The following is a 22,500-nucleotide window of genomic DNA, read 5'->3' as shown; positions in this document are numbered from 1 at the left end:
GAGAGAAACTGGATCGGAGGAGGAGAGAGATAGAGAATGGCAGTAGATGTAATTAATTAATTAAATTATTATTTGGTGTTAAATTCGGTAGGTGGGAACAAAAATATGTTGTTGGGGTAAGTGAGATAATTTTTACTTATTTTAAGGCTTTAGGTCAAGAACATTTGTTTTAAGGGTTATTATCACAAATGGTACCTGAACTATACCTCAATCTTATCGATAGTACATGAACTTCAATTTTGATCACAACCAGTACCTGAACTTTTCGATTTCATTTTAAATGGTACCTAGAGCCACCTCCGATCACTATTCTGACTAAAAACGGCATGGGAGGCAATCATAGTGATGATTTTTGATGATTTCGAGGGTTGCGATCATATATAGTGATGATTTTTTGGTAATAGACTTGCCTTGAACTTGTTTTTTTGTTTTTTCTTTGATTAGATTTGGCTTTTTATGCAGGAATAGTGATCGAAGGTGGCCTTAGGTACCATTTAAAATGAAATCGAAAAGTTCAGGTACTGGTTGTGATCAAAATGGAAGTTCAGGTACCATCGATAAAATAGAGGATAAGTTCAAGTACCATTTGTAATAATAACTTTTTTTTAAAAATATATTGGAAGTCCGGTACTAATTTTAAGAATAGAAGCACTTAAAATTAAATAAATAAAAACAAACTTTATTCTCAAAAAAAAAAAAAAAAAAAAAAACAAACTTTGTATACGAAAAATGCGTCTGATAAAATGCCCTTACCGGACCCGAGTCACCTTCACTAGGATCCCTCCAACCGCAAGCCAGAGCCGTCGCGTCGTCGGCCTCAGCCCACCGTACTCTCATCTTCGGTTGAATTTCTCTCCCCTTTAGGTACGTCACTGCCTCTCAATTTCTCTCCTTTCCTTCTCTCATTCTTCCACTCTTTGCAAAATTATGTGATCTTTGCTCTGCTAACTTTGTAGATTACCGATTGCATACTGGTTTCTGCTAGTTTGGGTTTATATAGCTGCGCTTGATACATCTGTTATAGGGTTTAGTTGCTTTTTCTGGAGATTTGTCTAATAGTCTTGTATCCATTGAATAAAAATCACATCTTTGGCTTCCCCAATTGTAAGAACAATCAATGGAAGTTATTTAGTACTGAAATCTATGACAATTTAGAGGTGCTGATTTTGGGGTTTGGCAAGTTTGGATTTAATATAGAAATGAAAACTAGTTATACTGTAAAAGCAGCAGGCTTTATTCGTTCTGGGATGGTATCAAAGTTTGGAGTTTTGACTTTTGGCTGATAGGATCTCGGTTTGCTATTTAAGCCGAAAATAAAGAGAATGATAGATGATGGAAGCATTTGGCTTTTTAGGGTGATTAAATTTCTGCAGGCCGAAGAGTTCTAGGGAGGGACACCTTCTGTAAGGGAGTTCCATTACTGCTAAACTGTCTGCAAAAGATATATGATTTTGATAGATGCTTTCCTATCTCTTCTTGTGAACCCCTCTATCTCTTTCGTAAAATTGACATGAGGATATTGTTTGACCATAGTGATTATAACAAATACTTGTCACTACATAATCCTTGGCATGTTCCTTAAAACTTTTTAGCTCCCAGTTTTTGTATGTGCTTCTTCACTCAAAATGGCTTTGGTTTTCAGGCATGAACTTGAGGTGGTGGGTTATTGTAAAGGTATCAGACACAAAGATCATCTGACCACACATTGTACCACAGCACTTGCAGGTAATTCTTCTCTTAACTTTTTAAAGTATTGCGGGCTTTTCCGCGTCTGATTTAGATATGTGGTGACCTTATGGAGTAAATAAATGGCTATTTATGCTGGAATACGAAGTCACAATGGCCTTTATGACTTCTGTCACGGTGATATCAACATATTCCGGCCAGTTGTTTCATGTTATATTTGCCAATAATATCTATCACTATGGTCCTTAGTCCATGGGTGATGGGTCATTGTAGGCTATCCAAGTTTTGCTGGATAGCCATTTTCTGTGTTTTGTGACTTTCTCCTGTTTTTATCCCCCTTTATTTTTTTTTTCTTGGTATCTTCTTCTGAATGCGTTCTTCACGAGTCCAATTACATTCTGTATTTTTTTTTTGGCCTGTTATCTAAAATCCACATTCATCTAAAGGTATATCAATTTTGTGTATACAAGTCATCAGAATTTTTGTGATCAACCTCTTTTACACTTTAGTACAAAGTAAATCTTGCACTTTTCTCATCAGTAATTCAGTTTTGATACGGTTATAATATCTTACTACTATTTTTCTTGTTCTTTTTTTGCAGGGTGACTTTTTGGCAGTAGTTGCATAGACACTTATACCCTTTGTACTCATTTCCTTTATCTGTTTGCTTTCTTTTTGTTGGTATGTACTTTATTTTTCCTTCTAACTGTTTATTAGTGCTCTGGAATTCGGTTTATGATTTCGTTTGCGATAATACCTGTTTATTAATGCTCTCTGTCTAATACCCTTTTTCCTTGTAGTGTTTCAATATCTCCAAAGATGGCTGCCATTGATGATGGTTTGAAGAAGCTCGAGTACCTTTCCTTGGTTTCCAAAGTCTGTTCAGAGCTGGAAACCCATCTAGGGTTTGGGGATAAAGTTCTTGCTGAGTTCATAACTGAGATGGGACGAAACTGTGGGAACGTGGATGAATTTGATGCCAAATTGAAGGAGAATGGTGCCGAGATGCCCGATTACTTTGTCCGCACACTCCTCACTATCATTCATGCAATTCTTCCTCCGAAGCCAAAGTCTGAGAATGACTCAATGATAGACAGTACTACTGAAGGTAAGAAGACCAAGTTTAAGGCTCTGTCTATTGCTGATAACAGGGATAGGGTAAATGATCTCCAGAGGGAAATTGAGATGGAGACCAAAGAAAAGAAAAGTGACCGAGAAGAGTGGGGTGATGAGCGTGAAGAAGATAGGCGTAGAGGTAGAGGTAGAGATAGAGACAGATATGGGGAAAGGGATCGAGACAGAGATAGAGATAGGGATAGGAGAGAGAGGGGCAGGGATAGGTATGACAGAGATGAGAGGCGTAGAGATACACATCATGATTATGATAAGGGAAGGCATACAGACCGATCCAATAAGCACAGAAGGGATGGGTATCAAGAGGATGAAGATGTTAGAGAAGATGGTGGTAACAGGAGAGGAGGTGGGGATCAGCGGAGTGGACTGCACCATTCTGATGAGCCTGAATTGTATCAGGTTTATAAGGGCAGGGTATCAAAAGTCATGGACACGGGTTGCTTTGTTCAGTTCAGTGACTTTAGGGGGAAGGAGGGTTTGGTTCATGTTTCACAGATGGCAACACGGCGTATTGGTAATGCTAAAGATGTGGTGAAGAGGGATCAAGAGGTCTATGTTAAGGTGATTTCAGTTTCTGGTCAGAAGTTGAGCCTTTCAATGAGGGATGTTGATCAGCATACCGGAAAGGATTTGCTTCCATTGAAGAAGAGCTCAGAGGATGACGCTCATAGGACAAACCCTTCGGTATCAAAGCATGATGGGCCTGTGACAAGGACTGGTCTTTCTGGGATTAGAATTGTGGAAGAGAACAATGTTGCCCCTTCTCGGCGGCCATTAAAGAGAATGAGCTCGCCGGAGAAGTGGGAAGCCAAACAGTTGATTGCCTCAGGTGTTTTGGGGGTTACAGAATATCCAATGTATGATGAGGAAACAGAGGGGATGCTTTATGAAGAAGAGGGAGCTGAGGAAGAGCTTGAAATTGAGCTTAATGAGGATGAGCCAGCCTTTTTGCAAGGGCAAAGCAGGTATTCTGTAGATATGTCACCTGTGAAAATCTTTAAGAATCCAGAGGGGTCATTAAGTCGTGCAGCTGCACTTCAATCTGCACTTATTAAAGAGCGCAGAGAAGTGCGTGAGCAGCAGCAAAGAACCATGTTGGATTCAATCCCAAAGGATCTGAATCGTCCCTGGGAAGATCCAATGCCAGAGACTGGTGAGAGGCATCTTGCACAGGAGCTTAGAGGTGTTGGTTTGTCGGCCTATGACATGCCTGAGTGGAAGAAGGATGCTTTTGGGAAGACTGTTAGTTTTGGGCAGAGGTCAAAGCTCTCACTTCAGGAACAGAGGCAGAGCTTGCCTATCTACAAGCTCAAGAAAGAATTGGTTCAGGCAGTGCATGAAAATCAAGTTCTTGTTGTCATTGGTGAGACTGGTTCGGGCAAGACAACCCAGGTAACACAATATCTTGCAGAAGCAGGTTACACAACAATGGGTAAGATTGGGTGTACACAACCACGTAGGGTGGCTGCGATGTCTGTAGCCAAGAGAGTTGCTGAAGAATTTGGTTGTCGTTTGGGGGAGGAAGTTGGCTATGCTATTCGTTTTGAGGATTGCACTGGCCCTGATACTGTCATCAAGTACATGACTGATGGTATGCTTCTTAGGGAGATTTTGATCGATGAAAACCTTTCTCAGTACTCTGTGGTCATGCTTGATGAAGCTCATGAGAGGACAATCCATACAGATGTTCTTTTTGGATTATTGAAGAAACTTATCAAGCGGAGACCAGACCTACGTTTAATTGTCACATCTGCTACCTTAGATGCTGAGAAGTTTTCAGGTTATTTCTTCGACTGTAACATCTTCACTATACCGGGGAGAACTTTTCCTGTAGAGATACTATACACCAAGCAGCCAGAAAGTGATTATCTTGATGCATCTCTAATCACTGTTCTACAGATTCACTTAACAGAACCAGAAGGGGATATCCTTCTCTTCTTGACGGGACAGGAAGAAATTGATTTCTCATGCCAGTCACTTTTTGAGAGGATGAAAGGTCTTGGTAAAAATGTACCTGAGTTGATTATCTTACCAGTTTACAGTGCCCTTCCTAGTGAAATGCAGTCGAGGATTTTTGATCCAGCTCCACCTGGGAAGAGGAAAGTAGTTGTGGCTACTAATATTGCTGAGGCATCACTAACCATTGATGGGATATTTTATGTAATTGATCCTGGATTTGCAAAGCAAAATGTTTATAACCCAAAGCAAGGGCTGGATTCACTGGTCATAACCCCAATTTCACAAGCATCAGCCAAGCAAAGAGCTGGGCGCGCTGGGCGTACTGGGCCTGGAAAGTGTTACCGCCTCTACACTGAGAGTGCATACCGCAATGAGATGTCCCCTACTTCAGTTCCAGAAATTCAGAGGATAAATCTTGGGTTAACTACACTTACCATGAAAGCAATGGGGATAAACGATCTGTTGTCTTTTGATTTTATGGATCCTCCGTCACCCCAAGCACTCATTTCTGCTATGGAACAACTGTACAGTTTAGGAGCACTCGATGAGGAGGGGCTTCTCACCAAACTGGGTAGGAAAATGGCTGAGTTTCCTCTTGATCCACCACTATCTAAGATGCTACTGGCCAGTGTGGACCTTGGATGCAGTGATGAGATCTTGACCATGATTGCCATGATTCAGACAGGCAATATATTTTACAGGCCTAGGGAAAAACAAGCCCAGGCTGATCAGAAGAGAGCCAAGTTTTTCCAGCCAGAGGGAGACCATCTGACTTTACTTGCAGTGTATGAGGCTTGGAAAGCTAAGAACTTTTCAGGGCCATGGTGCTTTGAGAACTTCGTTCAGTCTCGATCCCTTAGGAGGGCACAGGATGTCAGAAAACAGCTTCTAAGCATCATGGATAAGTATGTGCTTCTAATTTGTCTTGCATGGCTGCATGGTATTTTTTTTCTTTCTTTCCTGGTTCACATTTGCATGCATGGTTTATAAAATTGTAATTTTGCATCCTTGGTACATTCCATGATTCAGAAAAGTCAATCTAGCATGCTTTTCTCCCTTGTACTTTTGGTAATGCTGAATGTTCATGCCTACTTTATATTTTAGAATCCAGATATGTACTGAACAGTAAATAGGTAATTGTGAATATCATGTGATTACAGAATACAGACTATATATTCAAAAACTTAAGGTCAAGGTGTTACCACCATCAGAGGAATAAGTGTTGTAACTTCTTACTCACATTTTTTGTCTATAGCCTAGTATTTAAACAAGCATCCTCTCAAGTGTAGCCATTCTAGTTATTAAGATGTTGATAGAGCAGTTTTTTTTCTCAGACATATGTATGTATATAGTGTTAAAATCACGCCCAAACGAAATATGTACCTCAGATATTCTGATACCCCCAGAATTTTATCATGTTGTATTGGATATGGCCTGGATACAGTGGAAAAAAAGAGAGGCTATTTTGTTGCACCTGATAAAGTACATTGGTATCCTTGGTGTCTTAAATGATGACTAAAGGGCAGAGGAGAGAGACATGCTTCATCACTTACTTTGTTCAACAAATATAAAAAAAAATCTGATTCAATGACTACTTTTGTTGCAATTAAATTTACCATATTTATCAAGAGCATTCATAATGTATGCTGTGCCCTTGCTGTTTTGTAGCCCATTATTCATATATTATCTATTAGAAGTAAACTGCTGGTCAATTCTATAAAAGTTCAGTAATCTCAGTTGATGATAAACTGTGTTCTGACTATTGGTTGTGAGTTTCAGGTATAAACTGGATGTTGTGAGTGCTGGAAAGAATTTTACACAGATCAGGAAGGCAATTACGGCGGGATTTTTCTTCCATGGTGCTAGAAAGGACCCTCAGGAGGGGTATAGAACCTTAGTGGAGAACCAGCCAGTTTATATCCATCCAAGCAGTGCGCTCTTCCAGAGACAACCAGATTGGATCATCTACCATGAGTTGGTTATGACTACGAAGGAGTATATGCGTGAGGTAACCGTCGTTGACCCCAAATGGCTTGTGGAACTAGCACCCAGGTTCTTCAAAGTGGCAGACCCTACCAAGATGAGTAAGCGCAAGCGTCAAGAGCGTATTGAACCGCTATATGACAGATACCATGAACCAAACTCTTGGCGTCTTAGTAAACGACGTGCATGATATGTGTTGGTTTCAAGCCTGCTGTCAGCGTGAATGTGTTTTGATTTTTCTTTTAGTGCAAATGTAAACGGATTGTAAGACAACTTCTACATACTCTATCTACTTCGTATCCATTTTGGGGTCGAAGAAGAAATCACAGCTCCAGCAGTCTCCATCTGGCTCTCTATTTGGAAACATATTTGCCTCTGCAGATGTGCAGAGGAGAGAGAAACAAAGGGCCATTTCTTTTGCAAGGGGCAGAAATTCAATTCCATAAGGTTCCAGTGTTGTTTATTTCTTCACAACCGCTTCTGTTTCGAACTCATGAAAAAATCTTCCAAAACCTTTTGCACCATATCAGATTGGAGATTGAACAAGGTCTGTTTACTTACATAATAACAATGATTTTATCCTTTATTGACATATACCACCTTTTTTTTGAGGTTTTATTTTGGTACTAATTTTCTTTGACTTCGGTATATCTTTTATTGTTATGCTGTTCAATTAAAGTATCGAGAATACACTTTTTTTTATGCCTTCAACTGTGTTTGATGAGTGGCTTCAGTGGACGGCTGGCATCCTACAGTTCCAAGTCCAGGTTCATTGTTGTTTTAATTTCCTGAAGAGGGTAGTATTGGGAACCAGGGAATTTGATTAGAGGATTTAGAGAAGTTGAGAAGATTTCTTATATCTGTCTTTTGTCAGAATGGTCTTTTGATAATTGCTTTTCAAGTCTGTGGCGCCAAGCTAACCTAGGTCTTTCTGGGACCTCAACACTACTTATAATAGGAATTCTTTATGGAAAATGGTTGACAGGTTAGTTTGTATTCAACTGTATATATACTTTTTTTGTAGGTGTTCAGATTGCTTTTTGATGTTTACAGCAAAGAATGGAGTACTTAATTGTTTTAGGTTCCATAATTCTTGAGCTGCTTAAGGCTCGTTGAGTTAATGGAAACAATATTATTCAGTTACTTACTGGTATAGTTGGTTCACATGGTAGAGGCCAAACAGAGTTATAAATCGTTCTGGATGACCTTTGCTTTCTTATGTTTGGGAGTGGAGGGTTATGGTGAATTAATCAACACTTGGTTGTTTGAATAACTTTTATTTTGATGCTTATTATTTATCATATACACGAAACGTCTCCTGCGTGTTTGAACTTTGAACCATTATGAATGTTTGGTTAAAAGTTCAAATATGTGCTTTATATTACCTCAAAACAAACCTATATTTTTCTTCAGGTCCCTAAAACTGCAGTTTTTCTTCATCGATGGCAGGAAGGTCCCGCCCAGCTGCTTTAGCGGTGTCTTTCTCATGTTGGTGTGAGGCTTTGAGCTTTGACCAGTTTCACTTTGCTCTGAAAGTAAAGGGCCGCTGGACATTCTTTTGAGGTTCGTTAGAGGCTAATTTTCTAGTGACTTCTTTTCCCCTCTCGAGTCTGCGGCATCTTGGTTGCAAGAATAGTGAATTTTATAATTTGCAGTTAAGTTGTGTTTCAAGATCTACCATTTACTTTGTATAGATGCGGTTTTTGTATACAAAATGCTCTGTTTTTGTATCACAGTTTTGTTAAAAGAAGTAAATTATTTTGGATATATGACCAAGTAGGGTACCTAGCCAAAAATGTCTCGGAGGAATGCAGTTCTGTACCTGGTGGACTGCAAAATAGTCAATTCATGTGTTAGATTATCTCTTTTCATGAGAGAAATGTTATTAGTACTCGCAGAAATCAAGCCATTTTTAAGTCATGAGGTCGGCGTGCATGGTTGTGGCTGGATTTGTTCTCCAGAATCTCACATGAGAGAAAAGAGAGCAAACTTGAGCTGAGGATGACCTCCCAGGAGATCATGGCTTCTCCATTCTCTGGCAAGTCATCCTCGGCTCATATGTACTATCTATGTCTTCATGCAAGACCCTTAGACACATGGAATTCTTAACCACTCAGCTTCTTGTTCCATTACAAGAAGCTTAATCAAGTAACTCTTAAGCAGAACAAGAAGCTTAATCAAGTAACTCTAAGCATGTTGTACAGTTTCTTCCCACTTCTATTTGACCACTAAACTGTCTGAAATTGAGTTGCCATTCCTTACGGCCAGGTTGATCCTCTAGAATCTGGCATGAGAGAAAAAAGATCAAATGTGAACCAAGGATGACCTCCCAGAAGATCACTTCCGGCTAGTGATAGCCCATTGATTCTGGCAAGTCATCCTCGGCTCATATCTACTCTCTATCTCTTCATGCTAGACACTTGAGAAATATTGGTTTTAATCACCACCCACTTCAATGTATTTGTATGCAGTCTTGTTAATCTATTTATAGGCAGAGACTCAAGTACATACAACTTGCTCATACATATCATGCACAAATTCCCCATTCACAATGTAAAGTTCTATCTTTCAGCATTATTCCATTCGAGGGGAGACTAAATAGAACCCATCAAAGGCTTTAGCTTTATCAAGTATATGTGTAACGTTGAAAGAGAAGAATCAGGCAAATAGGAATTTTAGTTTTTAATTTTTGTCATCTTTTTTAGTTGGTCACTTAATTGCTATGTGAAGATAGAACAATTCTTAGGTTCACCTCTAGGGTGAACTATTATATTCACCCCCATTGTTGATTAACGTACTTTTACTTAATAGATTTATAATCAAACAGTCCATATCTTAAATTAGCATTTAAAGATCATCTCTGTAAAAAATCAATCGAATCGGAAATTGTTTAATAATCTAATTGAACCAAACAAATGGATGGTTCTAACAACACTTATTACTATTATGATGAACCGTCCATGTATTTCATATAAATGAATAACTAAAAAGTCTTCAATTTGATTGATTTTTGACAGAGCTAATCTTTGTATTACGTTATACAACATGAATGGTTGGAAATTTATATAAAAGTATGTTAATTGACAATGAGGGTGAATATACTAGTTCACCCGGGGTGAACCTAAAAATTGTCGGTGAAGATATTATCGGGCTTCCCAAAAAACGAAAATTTCTCCAAAATTTTGGCAAATTTTTTTGGGGTTTTTGGTGGTTGAGTTGGTGTATGAAGCAAATGGGATGTTGAATAGAATCTCCATAACCATATCCATAGTTTCTTTCCTCTTCTGGTAGCATGTCAAGGATGCTTTTACATTTCAGAGCAAATTTTTGCCCCATAACCTTTCTTAATTCTTTTTGAAGAATCTGTTCTGAGAATACATATATAGCTAGAAATCATGGATGTGATAAAAAGTGGACCTAAAGATCTAGTGTTGGGCCTCAGTTTGTTCTCCTCACGATCAGACGAGAAGGTTGCAGTCCTGCTCCCGCAGATATGGACCGATTAAGATGCGATCTTGGTGTTGGTCTTTGGTTAGGAGGAATCCCTACTCGGGATATGGCAGAATTTTATATGTGTTCTTTTGATTGGTGGGATGAGGAAGAATAGAATTAAGGATTCCCATCAAAATTGAGTGGATTGACACCGTCTTACCCCAACGATGGTCCATGGTAAAATCGAAGTATTCAACTCTCAAGTGTTTGTCTTTCAAGAAGGTACTACAAATGAGACATGAAACAAGTATAAACAATTCATGGAAGAATAGAGGACCCTACCTGTTCTGAACAATGGCAGATCTAGGGTACAAAACTCAGATCGGCTAAACAAATGCGGTTTCTAAGAATTTTGAGACCTCAAAAATTAAATAAATAGAAAATTTGCAAAAAGTACTACAATCAAAGGGATGTATTACAGAAAATAAATTAGTGTAAACATGTAAATTTATTTTAGAGTAGTGCTAGAGATCCCAAAACTTATAGCAATCAAAAATTGAATATTGTAAAAATATCTGTCTGACCAAGTATTGCTTTGCTAGGGTTACTTTCTAGGTTTCTAGGAAGCAAAATTTTCTCTTGCCATGGATGTGGAGATTCTTAGTTGGAATTGCAGAGGGATATACAATGACACGACAACAAGGGCGCTGAAAGATCTGATCAATCAGAATCGTCCCCAAATTGTTTTCCTTTGTGAAACCAAGATCAATCGTTTGAATGACTTCAAGGCACTTCATGCTGCATTAGGGTTTCCTAATTCTTGTGAGGACAATCGGGAGGGCTGGGTATGTTCTGGAGTGATGAAGTGAAGGCAACTGCTGGTACGTCCTCTGCACATCATATTTACCTTATCGTTGATTGTGGAGCCGGAAACCCTAATTGGAGGTTGACGGGTTTCTACGGTTATTCGCGCACAACAGTTAGGGTCCGATCATGGCAATTGCTAAGGGATTTGAGTGACCTTGACTCGTTGCCTTGGGCGGTTATTGGAGATTTTAATGAAATCCTCAATAGCAGTGAGAAACTAGAGGGGCCAGTCCGATCCGAACAACAAATGCGTGGATTTCGGGATGCCCTAGGCTATGGTGACTTGTTGGATTTAGGGTTTTCTGGCCCGCAGTCTACTTGGTGGAATTTGGTGACACAGCTCAGATTAGACAGAGCAGTATGTACGCCTTCTTGGTGTGACATCTTCAGTCATGCTCGCCTAAAGCATTTACCACCAAGCGACTCGGACCATGTTCCAATTATGTTACAAGCCAGTACGGCTCCTTTGCCAAAACAGCGACATAACCGGCGCTTCAAATTTGAGGCTTACTAGCTGCAGCACGGTGAGTGTGATGGGGTGGTTAAAGAGGCTTGGTGTACTGACGTTGCTGGCTCATCGATGTTTCAAATCACTGAGAAGATTACACGAATACGTTTGGAGTTGGATAAATGGCAAAAACAGGCTTTCAAAGGAAGACAACAACAAATGATTGGGATTAGAGCCAGACTAGAAGAGTTGCTTGATGTACAGCTATCTGAGGTGGTTCAGTTGGAGAAGAAGCAGCTCTTCACACGACTACAAACTCTCCTTGCTTATGAAGAGAGTTTTTGGCAGCAGAGATCTAAAGTGGCTTAGCTGAAAGAAGGGGACCGGAATACGGGTTATTTTCACCGGAAAACAGCTAACAGAAGAAGGAAGAATACCATTTGTGGTCTGTATAATGCAGACGGTGAGTGGTGTGAAGATGATGAGGGGATGGAGAAAGTGATCACAGAATACTTTGAATCTATGTTTACTGCCTCGGATATAGATGTTGAAGCTATGGAGACAACTCTAAATGCTATTCAACCATGTGTTACTCATGCAATGAATGAGCAATTGCGTGCTCAATACTCTTATGAGGAAGTAAAATGTGCGTTATTCCAAATGTATCCCACCAAGTGTCTGGGTCCTGATGGGATGCCTCCTTTATTTTTCCAACACTATTGGGAAACGATTGGAATGGAAGTTACTGAAGCAGTCCAAAACTTTGTGCATTCAGGTCAGCTACTGAAGCAAATTAATTTTACTCACATATGTCTTCTCCCCAAGGTGCCTAATCCGGAACATGTGTCAGAATTGATGCCTATTGCTTTATGCAATGTTAATTACAAGATTTGTTTGAAAGTTATTGCTAACAGATTGAAGGTGATTTTGCCACTTCTGATCTCTCCTTTCCAAAGTGCCTTTGTACCGGGAAGATTGATCACAGATAACATTCTTGTGGCTAACGAAGTGGCCCATTTTGTGCATAACAAGAGGGGAGGCAGTGAGGGTGTTATGGCTTTGAAGCTTGATCTTAGCAAGGCATACCATCGAATGGAATGGCTGTTCCTTAGAAAGGTAATGGAGAGATTTGGATTCGATCTCAGTTGGATTGAGATGGTGATGCAGTGTGTATGCTCTGTGAGATATTCTTTTTTGGTGAGAGGTAAACCTCGGGGCCTTCTTGTTCCTAGTAGAGGTTTAAGGCAGGGTGATCCTTTATCACCTTACTTATTTTTGCTTGGGGCTGAAGGTTTTTCGGCTTTGCTTCAACAAAAACAGGAGCTAGGTTTGCTGCCTGGGATTGAGGTATGTGATGGCGCTCCTGCAGTTAATCATTTACTTTTTGCGGATGATAGCATGCTCTGTGCAAATGCCTCCTTAGATGATTGTTATCAAATTCAAGATGTTATTGAGACTTATGGCAGGGCTTCTGGTCAGTTAGTTAATTATGACAAGAGTTCGGTGGTTTTTAGTAAGAATGTTTCCACTTACATGAAGGAAGAAATCTCTAGCTTTTTGGGTGTTGAGGAGGTGGAGTCTCACGAGAAGTACTTGGGGTTACCTACGTATGTTGGGAGGAAGAAAACTTCTACTTTTCAATATATTAAGGATAACTTGGCAAAAAGACTAGCTAATTGGCAAGGTAAATTGTTGAGTGGAGCTGGAAAGGATATACTCATCAAGGTGGTGGCTCAAGCACTACCTACTTATGCAATGAGTGTTTTTCAATTAACCAAGAATTTTTGTGACGACTTAGAGCAGATGTGTGCTCGGTTTTGGTGGGGAAGCTCTCTTGATAAGAGAAAGATTCATTGGAAAACGTGGAAGGCGTTGTGTAATCCTAAGGAAGAAGGTGGGTTAGGCTTCCGAAGTTTGTCTAATTTTAATTCTGCAATGCTTGCCAAGCAGGCTTGGTGTGTGGTGAATAATCCTAATTGTTTGGTTGCTCGCATTTTCAAGGCCAAATATTTTCCGGATACCTCTTTTTGGTTAGCTACTCCACATGCTACCCCTTCTTTTTCATGGAGAAGCTTATTTTCCACAAGGGAACTGCTACGGCAAGGTTCTTATTGGCAGGTTGGTGATGGAAATACAATTAATATATGGGCTGATTGTTGGCTGCCAGGGGTGCCAGATTTTACACCGATGGGGAATAATGGTGCAGTTGCAGAGGTTAGACAGGTTCGAGATCTCATTACTCATGCAGGGCGATGGAATGTTACCTTGATTAAACGTCTATTTCCATTAGCTGAGGCATAAGCTATTTTGAGTCTCCCTTTGAGTAGAAGGGTTGGTCCAGATAGAGTTGTGTGGCGGTTGGAGAAAAATGGCAAGTTTATGGTGAAAATAGCTTATAGGTTTGATTTCCCGTCTTCTAACTCTAGAAGCCCATTCCAATTGTCTGTTGGTGTGAATTTTTGGAAAAAGTTGTGGAAAATTACTATACCTAACTCTGCCAAGGTGCATATCTGGAGAGTTTGTCATAATATGCTACCATCAATGGAGAGGCTAGCATCCAAAAGGGTAGAACTGGATTCCCAAGTATGTGTGCTGTGCTGTTCGGCTTTGGAGACAACATTGCATATTTGTAGAGATTGCCCGTACACTAAGCAACTGCTGCAATCCAATGGAGTTTTGACTCAGGTGTGTTTTAATCCTCATATAGCCAATTATGCGTTACTAGATTGGTTTGGTTATTGTGTTCTTGAGTTAGCTTTGAAGGACTTGGGCGAATTGGTTTATCTGCTTTGGGGAGTATGGAAGGAACACAATTGTAGAGTTTGGGAAAATAAAAGTCTGCCTGCTTGTGATGTGTTAATCAAATGCATGACTAGGTTGAATGCCTTCAAATTTTATAACGTGAAATTGGGGGTTGTACGTACTGTCAGGATCGAGGGTTGGTCTGCTCCATCTGAGGGATGGTATAAGATCAATATTGACGGGTCTTTTAATCACATAACAAAGAATGGCGGTATTGGTTTTGTTATTCGGGATCATCAGGGTTTGATGCTTGTTGGGGGAGGTCGACCACTGTTTGGCCTTTTGTCTCCTGAACATGCAGAAGTGTTAGGTTGTTTTATGGTGGTGCAGTTTGCAGTTGAAAATAATTTTGTTCCAGCTTTCTTGGAAACAGATTGTCAAATCATGCAGAGGCAATTGTCTAGGATGGATGTGTTAGTGTGAGTCATTGTTCCCTATTAGTAATAGACTACAAGGGAATATATTGTTGTAATTACTTACCTTGTATATGTTGTGTAGTACAATAGTACACAATAGTTGTAGTACGATTGTAATCTGTTTATATACACCACAAAATGGGTGTAATATTATATCAGAAAATTTATTCTCTCAATCTTGTCCTATTTGACTTGGTATCAGAGCAAAGATCCGAAAAGGACTTTGTCTCTTTCTTTCAGTTTTTTCTCAATCTGAGGAAAACAATTGGGTTAAAAGCCAATTCTTTGGTCAGGCTTTGAAACGACGTCGTTCAGACGTCCTCTTCACCTTGTTCAGCTGTTCGCTCGCTCGGCTTCGTCTTCAGCAAAAGACAGATCGATTGGTCCCAGGTCGGTCCATCTCAGATCGTCGGCGCTCTTCTCCCTGACCTTCAGTCCAGACCGGCCTAGTCTTCCATCCCAGACCGCCTTCGTCTGCCTCCGACATCAGATTGATCTTCGTCCACCTTCGTTTACCTCAGATCATCGAACCTCTCCTGCCTTCATTCGCCTCAGATCGTCTAATCTCTTCAGTCGACGTCCACGATTGTGACCTTAACCCAGTCCGGCGTCGCCCTGCTTCCGGTCGTCCCTCTCCTCTCGGTCAGACCAGCAACTTGGTACCTCGATCAGTAGGTACCCCGGTCAACTCAGTAACCCGGTCCACTCGGTAACCCAGTCAACTCGGTAACTCGGTCAATCCCAACAGTTTTCAAAAAAAAAAAAAACATATATATATATATATATATATCACTGCAATTGTTGGAATATCCTTTTTTTTTCACTGCATACTCTGTGATTTTTGTTACTGTATTGTTGTGATGGGTGGTGATCAAAATGAAGGTCAGGGTTCTAAGGCCAATGAGGTTCAGAAAGTTGAGGTATCTGTTAAGAGCTCAGAAGGTGGTTCTTTTGGAGGTACCAAACTCACTGGTACCAATTTCCGAACATGGAAGAAGATTATGTCTGTTTATCTTCATGGGATACACAAGATGGGACATGTGACAGGAACAATCAAGGTTCCTAGTGAAGATGACATAGAAGCCTATGCTAAGTGGGAAGATGATGATGGGTTTGTAATGTCTATTTTATTTAGAGCCATGACTGATGATGTGCTACAGATGGTAGAGGAATGTGAAACTGCTGAGGCAATATGGAAGACGTTGGGAGATCTCTATACAAATGAGTCTGATTTTATACAGGTTTATGAACTGATGTGCAAAGCTGCAGGAATGCAACAGAATGGGCAACCAGTGTCAGTGTTTTTCACCAAGTTGAAGAATGTATGGGCTAAAATTGATCAGAAGCGTCCTTGCAAGATCAAGAATCAGGAAGATCTTGTGTGGTACCAGAAGGAGAAGGAGCTAGAAAGGGTTCATGTCTTCCTGAGAGGGCTTGATGAAAAGCATAGTAGTGCCAAGGGAGAATTGCTCAGAATGACAGACCCTCCTACTTTGAACACAGCTTTTACATACATCCGCAAGGATGAGTCTCAGCAGGAAAGTGTCAAACATGCACAGGTTGAAGTCTCTAGCCTAGCCATTCATGCCAAAGCACCTGCACCTGCACCTTTCCTTCAGCAACAGAGTTCAGCCCCACTTCATCAGCAAGGTTTCCCACAAGGCTTCACCAACCGTCCTCGTCCTCAATGCTCTTATTGCAACGATCTTGGGCATGTTCGAGAGACTTGTTGGAAGTTGAACCCACACCTTAAACCTAAAAAGCAAGGTTATCGCCTTAAGGGGAAAGCAGCTGCGGTTCACTTGGTCCAAGAACCGGATTTCTATGGAGTGGCTGGCCAAGATCATCATACAGCAGGTGGAGCTACCCTTACAGCCTCTATAGCTGGTCGAGGTAAAATTGGTATGGCTTTACAGATTTCTAACTTTGTTGGTTCTGATACATGGATTATTGATTCTGGTGCCTCCGACCATATGACTTATGACAAATCATATTTTACTGAATTGTCTTCCCCATCAGTGTCCTATGTAACCAATGCCAATGGTGAGGCTTTTCCTGTGTTAGGGTCAGTGCGTATTACTCCCACTTTAGAACTTCACAATGTGTTATATGTGCTTGACTTATCTCATCACTTGATATCTGTCCCACAATTGAACACTGAGTCTAAATGCTCTGTAACCTTTCATCCTATGTATGTGATTTTTCAGGATCTTCTCACCAGGGAGATAGTCGGTCGGGGGTATCTGAGGGGCAGGTTGTTCCATCTGGATCAGACATACGCAGGAGAGAAACCAGGAGCACAGTCTCGAGCCGCTTTGACTTCGACTTCTGATAAGATAAGTGAGATTTGGTTGTGGCATCGCCGTTTAGGGCATCCATCTTTTAGTCTTATGAAGAAAACCATGCCTACTCTGTTTATTGGTATGGATGATTCAATTTTACATTGTGAAACATGTGTTTTGGCTAAGAGTCATCGTGCTACTTATTCTCCTAGTATTTCTAATAAAAGTGTTATTCCTTTTGAGTTGATTCATTCTGATGTTTGGGGACCTTCTAGAGAGCCTACTGTATCGGTATGAGATATTTTGTGTTGTTTGTTGATGATTGTACAAGATTGTCATCGGTTGCTCTTCTTAAAACCAAAGATGAAGTCTTCCCCGCTTTTCAAACCTTTCGTAATCTTGTTCAAAGACAATATCATAGCACCATTAAAGTCTTTCGTTCTGACAATGGGGGGGGGGGGGGGGGGGGGGGGGGGGAGTATGTTAATCATGTGTTCCAAGAGTTTTTTAAAATCCATGGGATTGTTCACCAAACCACGTGTCCACAAACACCAGAACAGAATGGAGTGTCTGAACGGAAAAATCGTCATTTACTTGATATGGCTCATGCCGTTCTTTTTAGTGCTCATATGCCTAAGTATCTATGGGACGATGCTATACATGCTTCCTCTCATCTTATCAATCGTCTTCCATCTAGTGTCCTTCAGGGTAAAATTCCATTTGAGGTTCTCGCCTCTCATGTCTCCTTACCATCCTTTCACAATCTTCCAGCTCGTGGTTTTGGTTGTGTTGCCTTTGTCCATGTACCAAAAAATCAGAGGTCTAAGTTGGATGCCCGGGCCCTTAAGTGTGTGTTTGTTGGCTACGGAGGTCATCAGAAGGGGTACAAGTGCTATCATCCACCCACCAGAAAGTATTATGTCACTATGGATGTTACTTTCTTTGAAGACATGAGTTATTTCTCCTCTTCAGATACAGCTCTTCAGGGGGAGAATTCATATTTTGAAGAGCTATATCATGGAGAGGGGAAGGAATCAGAGGGAGAAGGAGAAGCCACACAGCTAGGAGGTACTTTGACGGATCCGGTTGAAACTATTAGCTCGCCACCTCCAGTAGTAGAAGCACCAGTTCCCATCACTCATAATAAGGTTGAAAACACAACTGCCCCTCCTGCCATCGGTTCTACCCCTGACCCACAGCTTCCTGGTACTGAAGATCATCCATTGAAACTATTAGCTCGCCGCCTCCAGCAGCAGAAGCACCAGTTCCCATCACTCAGAATGAGGTTGAAGACACAACTGCCCCTCCTGTCATCGCTTCTACCCCTGACCCACAACTTCCTGGTACTGAAGATCACCCATTTGAGGTATGTCCATCCGCTGATACTAGTAGTAGTAAGTCTAATGTTGAGCAATATGTGTTACCACATAGGTCCACTCGAGGTCAATCAGCCAAAAGATATGAACCTACTCTTACTGCCAAATCAACATATCCAGTAGCCAACTATATGTCCACTAGGAGGTTGTCTAAGTCATATGAATCATTTGTGAATCAAATATCTGCTGTATCATTACCTAACAAAGTGCAGGATGCGTTGGGGGATCCAAAGTGGAGGAAGGCTATGGATGAAGAGATGGAGGTGTTGCAGAAGAATAGTACTTGGCAACTTGTGCCTCCACCACAAGGCCAGAAGGCTGTAGGCTGTCATTGGGTGTTTACCGTGAAGCATAATGCAGATGGATCAGTGAATCAATACAAAGCACGTCTTGTAGCAAAGGGATTTACTCAGACGTATGGTATAGACTATGATGAAACTTTTGCTCCTGTTGCCAAGATGAATACTATTCGGGTTCTGCTCTCATTCGCTGCTAGTTTAAACTGGCCACTCCGACAGTTTGATGTCAAGAATGCATTTCTTCATGGAGAGTTAGCCGAGGAAGTATACATGAGCCTCCCACCAGGGTATGTAGTTGCTTCTCCTGGTGAGTTTGTATGCAAATTGAGAAAGTCTCTGTATGGTCTCAAACAGTCACCTCGTGCTTGGTTTGGAAGATTTTCACAGTTCATGCGGAAGGTTGGTTACAGGCAGAGCAACTTAGACCATACCTTGTTTCTCAAGCATCAACAGGGGAAGGTAACAGCTCTAATTATCTATGTGGATGATATGGTAATCACTGGTAATGACACTGTTGAGATGGATAGACTGCAGAGATAGCTAGCCTCTGAGTTTGAGATGAAGGACTTGGGTGAGCTTAAGTACTTCTTAGGAATTGAGGTAGCCAGGGGGAGAGAAGGAATCTATCTGTGCCAGAGGAAGTATGTCCTTGACTTGCTGACAGAAACAGGTTTGTTGGATTGCAGACCTATTGACACTCCTATTGAGCAGAACCATGGTTTAGCTGAGTATCTAGATTAGGTACCTACTGATCGAGCTCGCTATCAGAGGTTAGTTGGGCGCTTGATTTATTTGGCTCATACCAGACCAGACGTTGCGTATGCAGTGAGCGTGGTGAGTCAGTTCATGCATAATCCGAGTGAGAGTCACATGGATGCTGTTATGTGAATTCTGAAGTACTTGAAGTCAGCTCCAAGTAGGGGAGTACTATTTTCTAAACACAACAACATCCTCGAGGTTTGTGGCTTCACAGATGCAGATTGGACTGGAAATATCACAGACAGGAGGTCGACATCAGGTTATTTTACCTTTGTGGGAGGTAATTTGGTTACATGGAAGAGTAAGAAACAGAAAGTTGTGGCATGTTCTAGTGCTGAGGCCGAGTATAGAGGTATGGCTCACGGAGTGTGTGAATTGTTGTGGCTGAGAAATCTGTTACGTGATCTGGGTTTCATACTAAAAAATTCCATGCAGTTGTATTGTGACAACAAGGCAGCTATTGACATATCACAGAATCCAGTACAGCATGATCGTACTAAGCATGTGGAGGTTGATCATCACTTTATAAAGGAGAAGCTAGATGCCAAAATCATTAGCTTTCCTTTTGTTCCAACTGAAGAGCAACTTGCAGATGTACTTACCAAAGGAGTTACCAGGAAGGCGTTTTATGACTCACTAAGCAAGTTGGGCATGGTTGATGTATATGTGCCAACTTGAGGGGGAGTGTTAGTGTGAGTCATCGTTCCCTATTAGGAATAGACTACAGGGGAATATATTGTTGTAATTACTTACCTTGTATATGTTGCGTAGTACAGTAGTACACAATAGTTGTAGTATGATTGTAATCTGTTTATATACACCACAGAATGGGTGTAATATTATATCAGAAAATTTATTCTCTCAATCTTGTCCTATTTGACTGGAATTAATACATCTGTCTTAGGTCAGCTATATGAGGATCTTGGGTTGGTGTTGGAAAGTCAATCTAATATGAAGTTGGTTCATATTAACAGAAGTGCAAATAAGGTTGCACACCTTATAGCAGCAAGAGCTTGTACTGAGTTGCATGAGTTTTTTTATTTTTCTTCTCCTTCTTTCCTGTTAGCTACTTTAGCAGTTGAATCTACTTCCATGTAATTTCCAAAAGTTTAATAAAGTTCTGACCTCCTTTCTCTAAAAAAAAAACAGAGATCCCAAAACTTCTTACCGAATTTCAATCCCAAATGAGGTGGCATTTGACACTTGATCAATTTTTTTGCTTAATAATATCTTAGGTGTATTTATAACTTTTATCAATTTTCTTCTAAAGAAAAAAATCCTTACAAGCTTCTGACTTTCTGATAAAAGAATTCAACCCTAGGGTATTCAACAATGAATGATATGCTATTCAACCATCGCAGGCCATCATCCAATTATATTCTATATGAAGATTATAACATGAAAAACTTCACTTTTTGATCTGAAGCCCTAAGCATCTACATCTCTGAGAAACAACTTTTTCAAAAATTTGGGATTGTTTTCGCATCTACATCTCTAAGCATCTCTCATAATCAAACTCAATTATAACCATGGCTGAAACCAATTTCTACCCTCAATTTTGACTCTCAACAAATTTCTTTTGACAATTGGGTAGATTGCAATGCCTACAACAATAGATAACTGCTTTTGCTAACCTGGTAATCACCCACAAGTGAACAAAACCAACTAATAACTCTTTGTTTATTGGAATTCACTCGATTGATTTTAGTTTGGAGAATGGAAATTTCCATTGAATTGGTTTAAAAATTTATTTGTAAAAAGTTAATAGGGTTGAAAATAGGTAGAAATATTTTGAGTGATGACATGGCAAATGCCACATCATTTGGGATCCAAATTTGGTATAAAATTTTGGGATCCCAAGTATTTTCCTTTATTTTATAGAAGAAATTTTGTAAATACTGAAGAAAATTCTATAACATGACGAAGGAAAAACACAAATAGGTGTGGAATATTAATTCAAAATGCAATACAACTATTTTGCTACAACGAATAGCGTTGCCCATGTGATTCATTATTGTTCCAATATATATATTATCACTTTTCTAATGTGAGATATTCACTCTCTAATACACGCCTTCACATGCAACCTAATATATGTATGCATGTACACCAATTCGCCAAGTTAACATCATATTCCTGCCAGCATGTATTTTGGGAGTGTTACCTTTCTCAATTGCTGGCTAACTATTAAGTTTACTAAATTCCGGATTAACTAAAAGAATTTTTTGACCTAGCTTCTCTCTGCTAGGGTTACTTTCTAGGGTTATAGAAAGAAAGATCAATCTATCATAGATATGGAAATTTTTAGTTGGAATTCCTGGGGTATTTGCAATGATACTATGACTAGGGCGCTGAATGATTTGATTTCTCAAAATCGACCTCAAGTTATATTCCTTTGTAAATCAGCCGAAGTAGGTAAAACTCAGTATATAATACCATATAATCCTCAACAAAATGAAGTAACTGAAAGGAAAAATAGAACTCTATTAAATATGGTAAGAAGTATGATGTGTACCTTTGGATTGCCTAAAATGTTTTTGGGAGAAGCCTCAAGAACTACAAATTATCTTTGCCATAGGTCCCCCAGCAAAGTTGTGGATAAAACACCATTTGAATTATGGTGTGGTAGGCAACCAAGTCTACATCATTGCCATGTATGGGGCTGTAAAGCTGAAGCAATGATTTACAATCCAAATTTAGGAAACCTTGATTAAAAATCTATGACTTGTCATTTTATTGGCTACTGTGAAAAATCAAAGGGTTACTATGCTTCTAGGCTCATTTAGATTTTTTATTTTTTATTTTGTTATTAATTTTTTTTTTAGTCATTTAGCCCCCCTGTAAACAAAAAATAAGTACTTCCAAATCATTTCTGTATAAGAAATTTTGAGATAATATTATTCTTTGTGTTGTAGAGACATTGAATTTGAGAGGAATTTGCTGTGTATTCTCATTGATAATAGGGCCCTCTTTATATAGAGGATTACAATGCATAGAATCTCAATCATGCAAGGAAAGTAATCGTACATTGAGTAGGAATCTAGATCCTTCTAATTT

General features: G+C 40.0%; 1 protein-coding gene across 4 annotated transcripts; it reads left to right on the top strand.

The window, feature by feature from the left end:
• The first annotated feature begins 705 nt into the window (after positions 1-705).
• LOC112196213 (probable pre-mRNA-splicing factor ATP-dependent RNA helicase DEAH5) lies at positions 706-8,529 on the top strand. 4 transcript variants are annotated; one of them, XR_002935037.2, is made up of 6 exons: positions 706-864; positions 1,643-1,725; positions 2,288-2,367; positions 2,487-5,684; positions 6,559-7,309; positions 8,212-8,529. XR_002935037.2 is itself a non-coding variant. In XM_040517476.1 (4 exons), the coding sequence occupies exons 3-4, from the start codon at positions 2,506-2,508 to the stop codon at positions 6,950-6,952; spliced, it is 3,573 nt and encodes a 1,190-aa protein (XP_040373410.1). In that variant the 5' UTR covers positions 706-864; positions 1,643-1,725; positions 2,487-2,505; the 3' UTR covers positions 6,953-7,392. The 4 variants fall into 4 exon arrangements, 1 of the variants encoding a protein (XP_040373410.1); XR_002935038.2 differs by having other exon boundaries at positions 8,176-8,529; XR_005809079.1 differs by having other exon boundaries at positions 6,559-7,747.
• The last annotated feature ends 13,971 nt before the right edge of the window (positions 8,530-22,500 follow it).

Source organism: Rosa chinensis, chromosome 4 (genome assembly GCF_002994745.2).
Source record: "Rosa chinensis cultivar Old Blush chromosome 4, RchiOBHm-V2, whole genome shotgun sequence".
NCBI classification, from domain to species: domain Eukaryota; kingdom Viridiplantae; phylum Streptophyta; class Magnoliopsida; order Rosales; family Rosaceae; genus Rosa; species Rosa chinensis.
Note: the sequence above shows the minus strand (reverse complement) of the source record. Positions and strands in the feature narration are given on the sequence as shown.

What these genes read in the sequence shown, in the direction of transcription:
- LOC112196213 (XM_040517476.1), top strand. Translation starts at nt 2,506, where the DNA reads ATGGCTGCCATTGATGATGGTTTGAAGAAGCTCGAGTACCTTTCCTTG. An exon ending in CTTCTAAGCATCATGGATAA is followed by an intron (nt 5,685 to 6,558) that starts GTATGTGCTTCT and finishes TGTGAGTTTCAG; the next exon opens with GTATAAACTGGATGTTGTGA.